General features: G+C 45.8%; 2 protein-coding genes and 1 long non-coding RNA gene across 6 annotated transcripts; 1 reads left to right on the top strand and 2 right to left on the bottom strand.

The window, feature by feature from the left end:
- Window positions 1-9: 9 nt before the first annotated feature.
- Window positions 10-851, top strand: Ncbp2as2 (NCBP2 antisense 2 (head to head)). The gene has a single exon (XM_027935958.2). It carries the CDS (start codon window positions 117-119, stop codon window positions 414-416), a length of 300 nt encoding a protein of 99 aa, XP_027791759.1. The 5' UTR covers window positions 10-116; the 3' UTR covers window positions 417-851.
- A 761-nt stretch (window positions 852-1612) lies between these two features.
- Pigz (phosphatidylinositol glycan anchor biosynthesis class Z) lies at window positions 1613-18402 on the bottom strand. 4 transcript variants are annotated; one of them, XM_071615209.1, is made up of 3 exons: window positions 18125-18402; window positions 6168-6379; window positions 1613-3811 (listed from the first exon to the last, which is right to left on the bottom strand). In XM_071615209.1, exons 1-3 carry the CDS (start codon window positions 18400-18402, stop codon window positions 2268-2270), a joined length of 2034 nt encoding a protein of 677 aa, XP_071471310.1. In that variant the 3' UTR covers window positions 1613-2267. The 4 variants fall into 4 exon arrangements, with proteins under 4 accessions (XP_071471310.1, XP_027791726.2, XP_071471312.1 ...); XM_027935925.3 differs by having other exon boundaries at window positions 6168-6376; XM_071615211.1 differs by lacking the exon at window positions 18125-18402 and having other exon boundaries at window positions 6168-6372.
- Window positions 11054-13078, bottom strand: LOC114093256 (uncharacterized). The gene is made up of 2 exons (XR_003582874.2): window positions 12276-13078; window positions 11054-11538 (listed from the first exon to the last, which is right to left on the bottom strand). It is a non-coding gene; the product is annotated as an uncharacterized lncRNA (long non-coding RNA).
- Window position 18403: the final 1 nt, after the last annotated feature.

Here is an 18403-nt window from a genome sequence, read left to right as displayed (position 1 = left end):
CCAATCCCAGCGCGGCAGTGTCGTCATCACTCGGGCGCACACGTGGTCCGTCGTCTGACGCGGCCGATCGGAAGGCGAGAACGGCGTGTTCCCGGTTCCGGGGTGCTCAGAAAAGGATGGTTCTCCGGCGTCTGTTGGCTGCTCTGCTGCACAGCCCGCAGTTGGTGGAACGTCTGTCAGAGTCGCGGCCCATCCGGCGTGCGGCCCAGCTCACTGCTTTCGCACTGCTGCAAGCGCAGCTGCGCGGCCAGGACGCGGCCCGCCGCCTACGGAAAGTCGCTGCCGAGCCCGTGAGCTCCCTTGGCCGCCGCGTTGCGCGATTCAGAGACACTTTTACCCAGGAGCTACGTCGCGGTCTCCGGGACCGCCCGCGGCCACCGCCAGATAACCATAGGGGCCCCGGGGCAAACTCGTAAGCTTGGACTGGGACGGTCCGAGGTCGCCTACTTTCCCATTTGTGTGGTACACCGACCTTGGCGTTAAGCAGTCCTCCCAGGCCCTGCTCACAGCTTCGAATCCTGATTCAGATTATCGACCTTCAGACGTCCGGCTCTTAAGAGCTCTGGCCCAAACCGACATCTTCGTCGAAATCTCGTGATTGAGCAGGGTACAATGTGGAGAAAGCTTTTAAAGACTCACAGGTAGGCTGGACCCAGGTATAACACAGAGAGCCATGGACACACATCGAGAAAGAGCGCCTGTCCTCTGCAAATGGAACTAGAATTCTTGGTAGATGCTGCTGCGGCTGCACCGGTACAGCCAGGTACTAATTCCAGAGAAGATCGTGGATTGAAAGACAACCTTGCAGCTGCCAAATTCTCTGATTAAATGTGTGAGCTGATTAAAAGGCATGAATGTGGTACTTCTCTGACAAGATAGATTGGGAATCCTGGGGATTGTAGGCTCATGGTAATATGGTTAACACATTGAATGCTGTTCTGTGCTGGCACTTGCTAATTGCATTCTGTGATTTATCTAACTCCTTACAAGCACATTCATAATGAGGAAATGGGGGCCACTTCTCAACTCCCCAAAGCCTGGCAGAATGGGGTGTCAGCATAGGTATTTGACAACAGGCACATATGTCCTTAATCACAGCTCTCTGCAGCATTTACCTTACTTCTTAGGAATTGCCTTCTTCAGTACCACTAGGCATGAATATATTGCCTCTCCTGTGGGAAATACTGTCACTTTGAGGCTTCAAGCAAAATTTCTGATCTTGTCTACTTAAGCTACACAGTTAATCATGCAACCTAGAAAGTTTGAAGCCATAGGAAAAGTTTTAGACTGGTTACAGATACTGATAAAGCATTGTGTATTCTCAGTTTCCATTGGGGCAGACTGAGGGCCTCAGATACAGGATTGTCGGAGAATAATTTGTGGGTGTGCTGGGAATTGAACCCAGGGCCTCCAGCCTGCTAAACAGTCACTGTATCACTAAGCTATGCCTGAAGCTTCTGGGAGAATGATTCTTAAGGGTAAGATGTAGAAATGGCTGGAGAGTTTCCCACCACCTCTCAAGGACAGAAGTAGAAGACAGTGCTGGAAATTTTTTCCAGAATGACTTGTTTTGGTAATGACCAAACATTGAGAGAGCAGACACAAAGTGCCATTAAATACAATACCATTCCATGTTCAAAGAGCTTTGTGAGAAACATGCCTGTTGATCCAGGGGACATGTGCTGTGGGTTCCAAGAATGATATTATCTGACAGACATCTCAGGGATTCTCTTATCTGTACAGATTGGAAGATGGCTGGATGAATAGAAGGGGCCTTCTCAAAAGTCACTGAGTAGCAGACCAGGAACTAGAACTTGGATCCCTGAATCTGAGCCACTTATTCTCTCCTTCACCATAATCTCTCATGTGTCTGCAAGGCCTCAACATGCCAGTCCTTAGGAGACCAAAGAGGTAAAGCTTTGTGGCAAGTTTGGGAAAGGTCATTCAGGAACGTGATTAGCAGTGCATTGTCTTTTCACAATCAGGTACTATTGTATATTTAAAACATTACAGTGGCTGGAAGGCATAGGGCAGGAACAGACATTAGGTGCCATTGATTATACCAGGATTATTGGGACCTTGGCAGCAGAACCATGACTGGTCAGATCTTTGGTGTCTGAAGGAAAAGGGAATGGGCTTACCCAGAGGGCAGAACAACCAATGGCTGAGCCCAGAAGAGGCAGCAGTGGGGATCCTGAAGGAGGACCAGGGCCCTATGGCAATGTCACAGCCCAGCTGCCTTCATACAAGGTGGAGTAGCATAGATTCTATAGCTGAATCTTGGGCAGTGGCTGCTCCAGTTCCATGATGTGAAGACTAAGGTGGTCCTTCCAAGCCCCACTCAGCAGAGAGGACAGGACTGGTGGGTCCTCCAGGGTCAGGTGGGGAAACATGAGTGTCTCATTCTTGAGGGGAAAGCTGCATTTCTCCACGGTATGCCTGGTCGTCCCAGGGGTCACCACAAAGAGGCGGCAGAGCCATGGCCCACCAGCCACCTGGCAAGCTGGTTGTCTGGTAAGGTTGTTAAGTGCTTGGCAAAGTACCCAGTCCTCATTTCCACCCATGTCCACCACCTCTACAGATGACTCCAGGCCTGGGAGGTGGAGGAGGTGCTGGGGGGGCATGTAGGTATGAGTAAAAAGGAGTGTGTAGTGGGTTGGCATGCCTGGGAGCACAGGTGCATGGACCACCTGTTCCAGGTATTTTAAGCCAGGTACCAGGCCTCCCTGATGCAGGCAGCCAAAGAAGAGGGCACCTAGGGCATTAAAGAGGACCAGGGTCCCCTTCCAAGGCACAGGTTGGGTTTGTGGACTACAAAGCAGGACTAGGGGGACCAGGAGGGGAATCAGGAATCGAGCCTCCTGGTGGCTAAAAGCAGACAGCAGGGCCAGGGGCATGAAGTAGAGGAGAAGGAGGTAAGACCTGGGACTGGACAGCAGGCTCTGGGCCCGTAGGGCCCTCTGGAGGCCCATTTGTGCAAACGCCTGGAGGCTGACTTGCAACTGTTGCCAAGCAGCCTGTAGTGCCTGGGCATGTAGCACCCCAAAGAGCAGGAAGCCATTGACTACTAGGTGAGTGAGTCGCACATGTGTGCCGTGCCTTGCAAGGTTTTGGGGATCCAGGTTGTACTGTAAAAAGTTGACAGGTGTAAGGACAAGGCTACTGGATCTTGAGATGCTGGAATAGTACCAGCTGTCCATGGCCACAAATACTACTGTAGTGAGTGCTGCCCCAGGGAGCAGCACCAGAGCTTCCCAGATCAGGGACTTGAAGCCAGGGTCCTTGACTCCACGAGTGCCCCAGACGAAGAGGGGGATCAGAGCAAAGGCCAGAAAGGTGGGCCGGTTGAAGAAGCCAGCAGCCACGATGGCCCCAAGAAGCCAGTTGTACCACCATGGACATGAGGTAGGCTTCTTGGATGTGGGGCTCCATGCCACATGAGGGGACACCAGCACCAGCAGCCATGTGAAGAGCAGTCCCTCGATGGTGTTGGAGAAGGTCCTTGTGTAGAAAACCAGGGTGACGTAGGAACCAGACAGCAGGGCCAGGGCGTTCCAGCGATCTGCCCCCCACTGCGGGGCCAGGTGGTACACAGCCCCATCCAGGGCAAAGGAGAGGGTGGTGAGGAGGAGTCGGGGCCCTACCAGCAGCACATAGCCACTCATCAGGCCAGGCCACAGTCCCAACTCTTCCCAGAGCCTGAGCAACCAGAAGGCAGAGCCAGAGGTCAGCAGTGGGAAGACCACCGTGCGGCAGGAGCTGCTGGGGTAAAACTCCCAGGGCCGTGAAGCCTGCACGCCCAGGATGTCCTCTGCAGAGAAAGAGGCGGAGGTGAGCCAGTTTCCAGCTCTGGGCAGAATTCTAGGATGGCACCCTAAACTCCCCACCCTCTAGTGGACATTTCTTGTACCCCTTGGACTAGTACAGTGTAGATTTTACTCCTGTGGTTAGGTTAGGTTAGGTTATATGGGAGTACTGACTGAAACAGGAGACTATTGGATGGGCCTGACCTCATCACAGCAGCCCTTTAACAGCAAAGAATTTTCTACAGCTGGATGCAGAAGAAGCAAGCAGAGATTCAAAGCATTGATATGCCCCTACTGGCTTAAAGAAGGAAGGGGCTGTTGGCAAGGAGGGTGGGCAGCCTCCAGAAATTAAGAGCAAGGGACTACAGTCCCATAACTGAAGTGAATTAAATTCTGTCAACAAGAATGAGCTTGGAAGCAGATATTTCCTCAGAGCTTCCAGACAAAAACTCAGTCCAAAAGCATGATACACTACGATCTCAGTCACACAAAATGGGATATTGTGTATATACGCACACAACCTAGAGGGACACATCCAACTAAGCTGCTTGTGACTGGATGACTTTGTTCTTTGCTTGTGTTTTTATTTTTCCTGTAATGTTCAATTAACTTTTTTAAAAAATAAAAATCTATTTTAAAAATCTGAAAGAAAAAACAAAAAGAACTCAGTCTAGTCCTTACCTTGATTTCAACCTTGTGACACCCTGAGCAAAGATCCCAATGCTGGACTTCTGATCTACAAAACTGCAAACTAATAATTTAATTTCAAACTGTAATTTTAAACTGCTAGGTTTGTGATGGCTTGTCATACAGCAGTAGAAACTAATATAGAGGAACTCAAGGTGGTTGAGGCCACACTCTGTTGGAGACAAAGGGAACAGTACTTGGGAGATTAGGTGACAGTGTACCCTGCAAGGGTATGGTAGGGAGCAGGGGAGACTTCATTCCTTTTTTAATATTTCTAGGATCAGAACTCATCTCTAAGAAAGATTTTTGTCAGGAAAAGAGGTTGTGAGTGTAGGGACAGAGAACAGACAATAAGGGTTATGGAAAAATATAATCTTAGTTTTGTTTATGATACTTAAATTTTTACAAGAAAAAGGAATTCAAGCAGTATTTATATAATTTCAAAAATACTTGCTGCTTGAGGTTGATCTGTGACCCTGTTCCCCAGTGTTCCATAGCTCATTGTTTGGGGTAAGGGAACAAATTTTAATTTGTGCATCTCCAGTCCAAACCCCACTGTCCATAGCATTTCATGCTTGATAACCTTGCTGGCTGTTAGAGCTGATTATATGGCCTGGGGATCATTCAGGCTCTTTGCTTCTGCTACTTATTCCTCCAGTCTTTTGGCCATTTGATCTATATCAGAAGGTGAAAGGGAAACAGAAAATCTAGCGTCAAGTCAATCCAGCTGCTGTATACAATTCAGGTTTAAAAAAACACTTAGGACATAAGACCAAAATTTTCAATTTAAAATCCAAATCTACCTACTGATTCATGTGGCAGAGATAGCAAATCCCCCTTCCTGTCTTAGTGTCTTTAGCTGAACACTTAATCAGATACAAAAACTTTGTTTCCTAGCTTCCTTTGCAACTAAGTGTAGTCAAGTGTCTGACCAGTGGGATGGAAATGGACAAAAAGCATATGATTTACAAAATGTGACCTTAGAGGGAGTAGGCATGTCCATTTCCTGTTTGCTAGAAAGACAGTTTTAGATTTGAAAGTTCCGTCTTGAACCACGAGGAGGAAGTCACACACTGATAGCATCCAAAAGTCCTCATAGACCCTGGCAACCATCCTCTTGATATACCTTTCACCACCTAGTAGATTTTGGTTTTGTTTGTTTTCTGCAGTGCTGGGATAGAACCCAGGGCTTCACACATACTAGGCAAGTGCTCTACCACTGAGCTACATCCCCAGCCCCTAGTGGATAAGTTCTAACAAGTGAGTATCCCATGTCTGGGTTCCCTCTCTCCTTCCTTGAACTACAGTGGGAAATTTTTCATATTCTCGGATCACAACTCTGTGTAAGCTTCCCCAGACACTGGGAAAGCCCAACTCTCATCCTTCTGTTAAGGAGTCCATCATAGCTTTCATTCTGAATGACCTGTTGGTCCAAGCAGGAAAACATCAAAGAGGCTGGTGTTTCATCAGTATCATCCAGAAAGTCAGTGTTGCCACTCAGGAAGAAGATGTGAGTCCCCACTCCCAAGCTGTTGTCCCAGAGAGGCTAAAACAGCTTTGCTTGTGGAGTTACTGTACAAGCCTGTACAGACGTGCTTTCCTTTCCCCACTAAATAGCCAATCAGCCTCTCAGCCACTCAGCTGCTGCTTGTCTTAACCACGTGAGAACTTTACCTGCCATGACTTCTGGTGACTGGAAGAACTCATCCGGGTGCACGTAGCCCGTCTGCGGAAGAAGACACCACAGCACTCGCAGCAGGCTGAGGCTGCTCCAAATCACCCAAACTGCCATCTTCAGATCAAGCTGTTGCCAAACACTGGACCAAGATCCTGCAATGACTTCCCAGCTGCAACAGGTGCTACTTGGATCCACAGGTTCGTGTCTGCTGAGGATAACATTTATTATTATAATGTAAATTATAATATGTTCAACTGTCTGAACAAACTAAAAATGGAGCTATATGAACAAAAATAATCATCATGACAGTAGCTGCTTTTCCTACGTGACCACTAAGTACCAGGTACTTGACATACATATCTTATTTAATCCTTTCCACAGTCTAGGGCAATGGCTGTTTTTATACTTCTCTTTGAGGCCTCTGTTGAGTAATCTGCTTGTTTGTTAATTATATTTGCTAAGGATCTATAATGGTTAGTTTTAATGAAATAACTTTACTGGGCTAAGAGATACCCAGATAAATAGCTGGTAACACATTGTTTCTGGAAATGTCTATGAAAGTGTTTCAGGAAGAGATTAGCATTTGAATGGGAGTAAAGAAGATAGCCCTGGCCAGTGTGAGTGGGCACCCTCCAGTCCACCAAGGGCCTGAACTGAAGAAAAGGTGGAGTACCGGTGGATTTACTCTCTTCTTGAACTGGGACATCCATATTTTCCTGCCCTCAAACATAAGAGCTCCTGCTTCTTGGCCCACTGAAGTTCTGGGACTTAACACTACCATCTCCATCCCCTCTTGGACCCAGATCCTCAAGCCTTTGGGCTAGGACTGGGAGTTGTTACTTACACTCCTCTTGTTCTCAGGCTTTGGACTGGGACAGACCATTGGTTTTCCCATTCTCCAGACTTTCAGTCTCAATTGTGAGCTAAATTATAATAAATAATGAAGTCAATTCTCTATTGGTCCTGTTTCTCTGGAGAGCCCTGATTACTACAGTGTCTAAAAATGACATTCACAAGTAGGACTAGGGTACCCCACAAATCTGGGTCTCACAGCACCATCCTGATCACCAGCTCCTATCCATAGGCCAGCATGGCCCTGTTTTCTGCAGTTCTGAAAACTTGAAAACCTCAATGGATTACACATATTTCCCCATAAAAATTAACTACACTCGACCCCAAGGTCTACAGCAACTCCTGCCAAATTTCACATGCCCTGGAACCTGCCTTTTGAAAGGTAATGGGAGCTGACATAATTGCCCATAAAGATAATTCTGAGTCCCTCAATTCAAAAATCAGCGAGAATCTGAGCCCACTACATGATGGACCTATATGTCAGAAACATTTATTTATTTATTTATTTATTTATTTATTTATTTATTTATTGGTACTGGGATTGAACCCAGGAATGCTTAACCACTGAGCCACATCCCAACCCTTTTTATATTTTATTTGGAGTCAGAGTCTCGCTGGGTTGCTTAGGACCTCTCTAAGTTGCTGAAGCCAGTTCAAACTCACAGTCCCCCTGCCTTAGCCTCCCTAGCCACTGGGATTACAGGTGTAAGCTACCACACCCACCTGTCAGAAACATTTCTGGCAAACAGAAATGGAAGAATGAAAAACAGATGTGACAATCTGTTTTTCATTCCTCCAGAAATGGTGGCTTTGCTCTATTGTCCTAACTTTGATATTTTAAAGCCTGACCTTAAATATCTTTTGCTCTTGGGTGTGATGTTGTATCAGAGGAGACAAGATGGACTAAAGAAACAGCAGAACCCAGCAGATGTTGGCAGCAAGGAGCCTCTTTTTCTTTTGTTCTCTGTGTGTGTATGTGTGGTACTGGGGATTGAATCCAGGGCTTGCACAAGCTAAGCAAGTACTCTACCACTGAGCTACATACCTCTGTCCTTTTTATTTTTTATATTCAGATAGGGTCTTGCTAATGTGCCCAGGCTGGGCTCAAATTTGCAATCCTTCTACCTCTGCCTCCCTAGCTGCTGGGATGACAGGAATGTACCACCACACCCAGCCTGGATTGATTTTTTTTTTTTTTTTTTTAGTTGTAGATGGACACAATTTCCTTCCTTCCTTCCTTCCTTCCTTCCTTCCCTCCCTCCCTCCCTCCCTCCCTCCCTTCCTTCCTTCCTTCCTTCCTTCCTTCCTTCCTTCCTTCCTATTTAACCCAGTGCCTCACACGTGCTGGGCAAGCGCTCTACCACTGAGCCACAACCCCAGCTCCTGTATTGAATTTTTTTCTATTCTTTTCTGTCTCTTTCAGTTTGAAAGTTATATCCTTGACTTCCATCATGTTATAACATATAGCATATTATTTAATGTTTTAATATTTAATATATTTCATATTATTATTTTACTGTAATGATTCTGGATGCACATTTCTTTTTACTTAGCATAGATGAAATTTTTTGACTTCTCAAACCTGTGGATTATAGAAGTAATACTCTATTAGTTTACAGAAAGTTATTTATAGAAAGTAATTCTCCATTAGTTCTTTGAATATTGTCTTTTCCCCTTATTTACTCACCCCATAGAATTAGGACTAAATATTTAAGAGAACTTCTCATTCTATCTTCCATGTCCTTTTACTTCTGTATTATATTTTCCAATCTTTATCTCACTGGGCTGTATTTTGGGCAAGTTCTGTTTCTGTCTTCCACATCTGCAGTCATCCCTTTAGCTGTATATAATCATTTGTTAAACCTATTTGTTGAGTTTTACATTTCAATTATATTTTTCTTTTCTATAAGTTGTTTGATATTTTCCATGTCTGCTTGTTCTTTTGTCATATTTTCAAGGCTTAATTTTATTTATTAAATTATATCAAACATACTTATTTGGTATAATATGTCTAATAATTCTAGCATATAAAGTCTGGGTCTGAACCTGTTTTTTTTTTTTTATTTCTATTGTTCCCCACTCACAATGTTCATTTATTGTATATTTATTGAATTATTTTATTTGGGGGCTGCTCATTTCTTCAGAACATTGCCTTGGAATTCTTTGAGGGCAGGGATGCTTGCTTCTGTCAGGTACATGTAGGCATTACAAGAGCACGACTATTTTTAATCAAATTATTGACTCCAAAGTTTTTTGGTTATTCTTTTGGAAGGAGAGTGGGGCCTAGGGTGTAAATGGAGACTGAAACTTGTAAGAGAGTAGGCCTGTGGTTACAATTTTTTTAAGTGGGAGCTCCCAGACCCACCTCAATTTAATTAGCATCAGGATCCAAGAAAGGCAGTTTTCCTTGCAGATCTATGACATGAAAGAGCTTATTTCTAGGTCACCTTTACACTGAGACTAGCCCTGTAGAGTTTTTGCTTTGGGGGCATTTCCTGTTAGTCTTCCCTCTTGGTGGGCCCTGGGCTTTATCTTCTATCCTGCTAGTCCTGAGAAGCTGAAGAATTTGGTGCTCAGATTCACCCACCCTGGACATGTCCTCCAGTCCACATCTGGCTTTGTACTTTGTGTGCCTCCCTGTCCTCCCTTTGTGCCTAAATATCGCTTTACTTTTTTACTCAGCTTGCATATTATTTTATTAAGCAGTTTAGGGTTTTTTCCAGCAATTTATTCCTATTATAATTCAAGGATAACTCTCCACTTCTGTCCTCTTAACAACCTTAATTGCATTTTTCTATTTATAAAAATAATATGTGATTGTTGTAGAAGAAAGGATAAGAAATAAATATATGTAAACATATATATATATATATATATATATATATATATATATATATATATATAATTTGAAAACATATATATATATATATATATATATGTGTGTGTGTGTGTGTGTGTGTATGTTTTATTTTTGTAGTGGGGATTGAACTCAAGGGTGCTTTACCACTGAGCCACATCCGCCCAGCCCTTTTTACTTTTTATTTCTGAGACAGGATCTCACTAAGTTGCTTAGGGCTTTGCTAAGTTGCTGAGGCTGACCCCAAACTTGTGGTCCTCCTGCCTCAGCCTCTGGAGTCACTGGGATTATATGAGTACGCCACTGCACCCAGCTAATACCTTTTTTTTTTTTTTTTATGGTACTAGGGATTGAACTAAAGGGCACTTGACCACTGAGCCACATCCCCAGCCCTATTTCATATTTTATTTAGAGACAGGGTCTCATTGAGTTGTTTAGCACCTTGCTTTTTGCAGAGGCTGGCTTTGAACTCACAATCTTCCTGTCTCAGCCTCCCAAGCCACTGGGATTACAGGAGTGAGCCACTGTGCCCAGCCAGCTAATACATTTTTAAAACAGGAAAAGGACCATACAGTGTTTGCTCTACAATATGCTTTTGTCACTTAGCCAAATATCATGACATCTTTCCACACTCTGTGAGCACCTCCTACACCAGCAGCCATCCCTCCATATATCAGTGTCATCTCTCTCTCCCTCTCTTCTCCTTGGTTAACACCTTCCCTTCCACACAAAAACATGTCTGATTCCCAAGCAGAAGAAAAGCCAACCAAAGCTTTGTTGAAACTAGATGGACCTTCAGTCCACTCCTTCTCTTCTTACATAGGAATCCTCAAACCATCTACATTTGCTGAATTCATTCCTCTCTTCTTCTGTTCTGTCTATTACCACCTGGCTTTTCCCAACACTATGCTTACGTGGCCCACCCAAAAGCCTCCTTGGTTTCTCCTTGTCAAGCCCATTGGCCAAGTCAGGCCCCTACATTGATGCCATTTAACCACAGGGATCCTTTCCACTGTTACTATCTCCTTGTGGAGTATTTTACTGCCCAGGAAAGGCTAGGACACACACACACACACACACACATACACACACAAAATCATTTTGTAGACTTCTTTGAAGTTGAATTCTGTGAATTAGGTTTTCAGAATTTAGTAAGCAGATTTGAGACAGGCCTTATATCTGCAGTTTTCATTGTTTTCTCCTGGCAAACAAGGGAGGGAGAACATGGAGTTTCTCCCAGCAATTTCAAAATCTGTTCATTTTTGTTTTAAATCTTCCAAGAGTGAGGGTATTTTCAGGGAAAACAAAAGGGAAAGCTCATCACAAGCAGACCCTTGGAAAATTCTAAAGGACATTTTAAGCAGAAGGAAAAGTAACTCCAGGTAGAATATCTGAGACAGAAGTAGTAACAAAGAGCAAAGCAGTGGGAAGCATCTGGAAGGCAGAGGTCAAGTGAAGGCATCTTCCTGCTGCGTTGGCTTTTTTCTTCTGGCAGTCTGGTCAGGGAGATGTGGAAGTTTCCTTACATAGTCCATGTTCATTCTCCAGCTTCCTTCAGTGAGAGCAGACTGACAACTGAGGTGACTGGCAATGGCTTTTGATCGATAAGTCACATGACAGCCAGACAGCCAGGGGTCCATTACTGCTTCTCAGGGATGCTTTTTTTTAAAAAAAATACTGGTTATTAAAGGACCAGGTGCATTCTACCGCTTAGCTACACCCCCAGCCCTTTTTATTTTTATTTTGAGACGGGGTCTCACTAAGTTGTCCAGGCTGGCTTCCTCCTACCTCAGCTTCCTGAGTTGCTGGGATTACAGGCATGGACCACCACACCTGGCTCTCACTGATACTTTTGATTCTAACTCACTCACATGAATGCTGTCCTTGTAACAAGGTGGCTGAAGGAGTCCCATCCAGACCCAACCACATTGACAAGAGCCTGTATTTGGGGGTATCTCTTTTTTTAAAAAAAAAAGTTTTATTGAGAGATAATTCATATGCCATACAATGCATTCATTTAAAGTGCACCAATAATGATTTTTAGTATATTTACAAACAGGTGTATCCATCACCACAGTAGACTTTAGAATAATTTCATTTCCTGCAGAAGAAACCCCATGAACTTTATCTAGCACTTCCCTTCCCCCTGCCACCACCCAGCCCTAAGCAACCATTAATCTATTTCCTGTCTCTGTAGATTTCTCTATTCTGGATTTTCATGTGAAGAGTCTCATATAGTATACAATGGTCTGTGACTGGTTTCTTCTCTTAGCATGTTTTCAAACTTCAGATAGGCTTGTGGTGTGCCGCTCAGTGGTAGAAAGAGACCATTGTGGGGATGCTCTCCTGAGGTGTTAACTCGTGACCTATTACTCAAGTATACTAGGTGTCTTACCTGTCCTTCTCCAAACAGTCTTATTGACCACAGAGACCAGGTGCATCATAAGATCCAGGATGCCTTCACCATAATGTCTCCAAGAATAAACCAAATGAGCAAATGAGGCTCTCCTGTCAGTGTGGAAGGACAGAAGGCAAACAAACTCCTGAGCCCTTAACCTGTTACTTCAAAAGCGTGGCATGTGTTTTCTTCTACCCCCACCCCTGTGTCCCCTTAGCAGCTGCAACAGCCAAATCTTATCACAAGGCTGAAATATTTGTGCAGGACAATGGCAGCAACAGAAAAATACACCAGTTCCTGGGACAAGCTAACTGCCCATTCTTCCAGGCCAGGAGTGTGACGACACCCCTGGCCAAAGAAAAATGCTGGACTTTAACCCACTCCAGAAAATCAATGAAAGTTTATATCTCCTCGTGTTTGGGGAGGAGCCTGCTTCACCTCTCAATCGGTTCTCTCTTCCTTCAGCTGAGGCCACAATTAAAATGTTGCCTGTATGTTCACACTCATTTGGCTGGATTTTGGTTTTGGGTTTTTTTTTAAATCCTTTTTTATTCTAATTTGTTATATTTGACAGCAGAATGCATTACAATCCATATTACACCTATAGAGCACAATTTTTCATATCTCTGAGTGTATACAAAGTATATTTTGTTTCTACTATCACCCAGTCAGAAATTCCCATCAGTAGAGCACTTACCAAGAATGAGGAGGCCCTGAGTTCAATCCCCAGTACCCCCAAAAGAGAAAAAAAAATGTTCATGCATGTTGTAGCATGTATTAGCACTCTCTTTTTATGGCCAAATAATATTCCAGTATGTGTGTATACAATATATATATATATATATATATATATATATATATATATATACACACACACACACACAGTGCCACATTTTGTCTATCCATTCATCTATTGATTAACATTTGAATTGTTTTCATTTTGGCTAATATGAATAATCTTGCTATGAACATTTAGATTACTTTCTTTCTTTCTTTTGGGGGGGGGGGTATTACTGGGGATTGAATCCAGGGGCACTCAACCACTGAGCCACACCCCCAGCCCTTTTTCTTTTTTATTTTGAGACAGGATCTTGCTCAATTGCTAAGGACTTGCTAAATTGCTGAGGCTGGCCTTGAACTTGTCATCTTCCTGCCTCAGCTCCCCAAGTTGCTGGGATTACATGCATGTGCTATAAATATTTGTATAACAAGTTTCTGTGTGGATATGTTTTCCTTTCTCTCAATAGATACCTAAGAGTGGAGGTCATATGGTAACTCTGTGTCTAATTGTTTGAGGAAACTGCCAGATTTTTTTTAATACTGGGGATTGAATACAGGGATGCTTTACAACTGAGCCCATTCCCCAGCCCTCTTTTATTTTTTATTTTGAGACATGGTCTTGCTAAGTTGCTTAGGGCCTTGCTAAGTTGCTGAGGTTGGTCTTGAACTTTGTATCCTCCTGCCTTGTCCTCCAGAGCCACTGGGATTACAGGCATGTGCCACTGTACTTGGTTGCTAGATTGTTTTGTAAAGTTGCTGTACTATTTTATATTCCCAATAAAACTGTGTGTGAGTTTTGATTTCTCCATACTCCGACCAACATTTGTTACCATCAGCTTTTTAGTCTAGCCATTCTAATGGCTGAGAAGTGTCATCTTATTGTGGTTTTGATGTGCACACACACCTTTTAAGATCAAGGAAATCTTGGCCAGGTGCAGTGGAGCACGCCTGAAATCTGGGTAACTCAAAAGGCTGAGGCAAGAGGATTGCAAGTTGGAGGCTGACCTGGGCATCTCAAAATAAAGAACTAGGGATATAGTTTGGGGGTGAAGCACTTGCTTTGCATGTATGAGGCCCTGAGTTTCATCCCCAGTACTGGTGAAAGAGAAAAAAAATCAAGGAAATATTTTCTGAAGTCCCCTAGAAGACATTCTACCAAGTTCTACCATACAGAACTGTATCAACTACATCTTCTTAAGCCAGTAACTTGCAAGGGAAATGGGATTGCTGTTGACAACTTGCCTTGAGGGTCAGCACTGGGATTGTGGGCTGCTTCCTCCAAGGCACCCTTGAGAGGAGGACACTTGCTCTGACTCTGACTTTGTTAGGAAGATTGAAGTGAGGTGGATCAACCAACTGTGTGGCTCCTACAAGTGGCATCCAAAGCATCAGGTGCTCTTGGCTTTCCTTCTCTTTCTCTGTCCATTTGATCTTAAGCTTCTTTTCCTCTGTCCACTCCTCAAATGTCACTTCTCACCATACACACTCTTTTTAAACCATTTCATTTATTCTCATGGTTTCAATTTCTAATAATAGCATTGCCATTTATTAGACACATTTCCCTTCTTTGTCCCCTACCCATCTCAAGAGATAGGGTATTGCTACATTGCCCAGAATGGCCTCAAAGTCTTGGACTAAACTAATCCTCTAAGTAGTTGAGACTACAGGCACAAACACCACTGTGCCCTGCTCATTATCTCATCATATTCTCACAATGACTGTATAACCCTATGATTATCCTATCTTGTACAATAATTAACAGGTACCCCCCCCCAAGGTAACAGAACTAGTAAGTTGGTGAAACTAAGCACTGGACCCAATCTGTTTGACCCCACTGCCTGTTAGGCTTCTGCACCTGTTTCAAGTGCAGGGTAGCCAAACATTATTCATCATCTTCCCCATGATGAATCAGCCATGTCCCCATGCTCCCTGCAGCAGGGAGAGAAATATAATTTGTCCAGTTGTTCAGTCCCCCATCCCAGGAATTATCTTCCCTCTCCCTTCACTATGCAACACCAACTTTGCTTTTAATCATTCCTTGAATCCAGCTTTTAGTCCCCATCCATTGTCACTCATCTATCGAGTCTAAGCATGTCATAACTGGGGTACATGTTGCCTGGAATTCCTCACCCCTACTCGTGTCTGTGCAGGACTTCAGATGGCTGGAGTCTCAGGGTGGTTGCCTGTAGTTGAATACAACCCCCTCCTTTACTATCTGGTGTGTCTTACAGCAGGAATCAGTTTCTCTGTGTGCACATGGAGAAATACATTGAGAAGCAAGATCCAAAGCAGACTGCACCCAAACCTCCACTCTCCCTCTCCATTCCATCCATCTTCCTGCCTGCAGCCAGAGAGACCCAATTATGCTCTGTACAAAGTCTCTAGATGGGAGGGGGCAGGCCCCACACCCTCAGGACCACACCAAGTCCTGTTTATGGCTTACAAGATCCTCCACAGCCCCCTGTCCTCTCCCAGTCTCTACTCCTACTTATTTACCAGTGGAACTTCTTCTGTAGCCCCTTCTGTGTTCAGTACCATTTCTCACTCAACTTCTTTGCTCATGTGGTTTCCTTTTCTTATTATGCTACTGGTAACACGAAGGTTAAGACCAGCTAGGGCATCAAGCAACCCAGGTTTCAAGTCTGTGCTCTGTCACATGCTGGTGGTGAGAGTAATATCTTAACCCCAACTTGTATCTCCTCTGTAAAATGAGTGCCTACTTCAGGGCTGTTGTGGAATGAAAAGGGTGCGGGGGCGGGGGGGGGGGGGGATGATGCAGACATAACAAGTGGTTGATCTCATAATCCATTTTGCTTCAACTGGTGGGACCCCTGAGAAGGCTCTCTAACTCGCCTTCCAAAGAACTCCATATGACGTTCTACACCGCACCATACACTGACAGTTGTCTGGTCACTGCCCTGCCTGGCAGAGGTCCCCCAGGGCTGGGATCCACTGGGATGAGTCTCAACCCCTTGGGTCCAATCCTGGATGGGCCACTGTGGCCCTTTTATCAAGAACAGGAAGTTCCTCCAAGGGGTTGGTCATGTGGGGGTCACTGACCATCACAAACGCTAGAGTTCTCAAGCCCCCAATCCCCCACAGCTGCCCTCTCAGCAGCTCTCCAAGCCAAAGGCCAGGCTGGAGGGGCGGTCCTTCCAGCCATCTCTTGCCTGGTGATCAAGGGGGGCAGATTCACCTAAACCCAATTAGAACGCGAGTCTGCTCATTCACTGAAATAACAGTGAGCAAACAGATATGCCCGGTCCGAATCCTGCTTTTCCCTAAGACTCTGGCTGTGGGTTTCCCAGAGGGCAAGGGAGAGAAGACTTAAGAATAAAGGGGCACGGAGATTGGACTGTGGGGTAGGGGAGCACGCGCGGCAGCCACGGAGACTGGGGAAGGTGTAGGGCAGGCAGCAGGGAGAGCCACGTCTGTGGCTGGAGTGCAGCCAAGAGGGAACCACGTGCCGGTCGCGGGAGGCCTGGAAAGAAGTCACATCCGTGGGGCGAGAGAAGGAAGAAGGACGAGACTGCTGGGGCAGACTTGGGTAAACAGACGCTTGTCCTCCTGCTCATGAGTCAGAGGACCCGCGCTGGCTACTGGTGCCCCAGGTTTCTCAGGAGCCTAACGTGTGGTATCTGCTCTGGGACTGCCATCGCATGCAGCTCATTCCAAGGAAGATCCCTACTTTCAAATTCAAACTTCCTGACAAAGTTCCTGGGTAGTTGCTTACAGAGAGGATGGCGGTTCCTAAAATATTTCTGTCCCTACTCAGAGCGGGCTTTTTGAGCAGGTTTTAAGACTGAGGGAGAGACCCCCCCCCACCGAGGGGGGGGGGGCGCTGCGCAACAACCAAATACTGCTTCTCCCACCCATATGCTCAAGGACAATATCCTTGAAGGGCAAGATCTTGTTTCAATCGCCGGGGTCCATCCCAGGGGCAGACAGTGAGTGGCTCTCCAGAATTCCTTCTCCTGTTTAGTGTGACACTTCATTCTCACCTTAACCTCAGTGAGGCTGTAGTAAACTCTGCTAGGTGCTCCACCCTGAAAGCATCTGAAGATCTGGGGTGGGCTGCTTCCTTCCTCTGGCTAATGGGCCTACATTTATCCTTTGATTGACGGAGAATGCAATACAGAATTAAGCACACATCAAGGAGAGTGGAAGAGAGCAAGTATCTCCATTAACTGGGGTACATCATTTAACCCTCAAAGACCTCGAAGTACCAGTTTACAAAATGGGGACACTGCTCTGCAACAGGAAGATTTCGGGTGTTAATGATTTTGACAGTGGTTGCCAGTTTTCTGAGGCAAAGGTGTGAGTAATGACATCTGAGCAGAAACAGTGAGGAATGTCCTCTTTAAGGAAAGCAGCAGCTGTCCCTGTGGCCCAGTATGCTCCAGGAGGATGCCCCCATGCCATCAACAAGGAAGCTCTCGGTGTTGGCAGCTAGATCTGCCTTTCTTTATTTTTCTCCATGCCCCCATGCAGCTCCTGGGCCAGGAGGACATCCTGTCACTTGGGGGACAGATCTGGCCTGAAGAGTAGTCCCCAACACAGGAAGCTGATATCCTTCCCAGATAAAATTGTGGACCCAGGTTTCACACTCAGCAAATAGCAGTATCTTTTGGTTTCAACTTCATGGGAACCCAGTGAGGCATCTTTATGCCCCTATTTTATACATGGGGACACTGTAAGGTTATGGAACCACCTAGAACACCATCTTCCCAAGCCGAATCCAGTCGCAGGAGAAGACTCAAGCCCAGGCTTCTGTCTGGGCCCAGAGCCAGTGCTCTCAAGTGGAGTGAAACCCACGGTTTCCTTTCCTGAGAAAATGGAACCGCGAGCCCCATCTTCCCTAAATTCGGGAGCGGCAATGCTCAGAGCCTGCGGACCCTGACTTGGGGAAAGCTGCCGGCGAGAACGTGGGCTTCCATGGCTCCTCTGCCTTCCTTCTCGGGCTCTAGCACTACTAGCAAACATACAAGTGGACACAACTGCTGGCCTTCTTGTCTCCCCCCCCCCTACCCCCGTCAGCTATTTGGGAGAGGCTGGGGCCGACTCACCCGCGCGCTGCCTCTGGGCCACACCTGCCGCGCTGGTGGCGTCCGGCGGGAGGGCGGGCGAGAGCCTGCACCCCAGGCGCGGCAGCCGGGCTGCGACAGGACAGAGGGCGGGGCGGGGGGGTAGGCGGCCTGGCCTCACCAGAGCCACCAGGGAATAAGGCAAGTCTCGCAGTGCTCCAGACCGGGCAGAGAGGGATGGGAAGGAGCGCACGGGCGGGGCCGCTAGTGTGCCTTCCCCCACGATCCTGCGGCGAGCGATGGTCACAGTGGGGAATCATG

This window comes from Marmota flaviventris, chromosome 8 (genome assembly GCF_047511675.1).
Source record: "Marmota flaviventris isolate mMarFla1 chromosome 8, mMarFla1.hap1, whole genome shotgun sequence".
Lineage (NCBI taxonomy): Eukaryota > Metazoa > Chordata > Mammalia > Rodentia > Sciuridae > Marmota > Marmota flaviventris.
Note: the sequence above shows the minus strand (reverse complement) of the source record. Positions and strands in the feature narration are given on the sequence as shown.

Bases quoted from the DNA above. Each gene is read 5' to 3' on its own strand.
- Ncbp2as2 (XM_027935958.2), top strand. From the start codon at position 117: ATGGTTCTCCGGCGTCTGTTGGCTGCTCTGCTGCACAGCCCGCAGTTG.
- Pigz (XM_071615209.1), bottom strand. From the start codon at position 18,402: ATGATTCCCCACTGTGACCATCGCTCGCCGCAGGATCGTGGGGGAAGG. The intron at 6,380-18,124 runs GTGAGTCGGCCC...TGTTATCCTCAG, and splicing joins GGCCCAGAGGCAGCGCGCGG to CAGACACGAACCTGTGGATC. The intron at 3,812-6,167 runs GTAAAGTTCTCA...CTTTCTCTGCAG, and splicing joins GTCACCAGAAGTCATGGCAG to AGGACATCCTGGGCGTGCAG.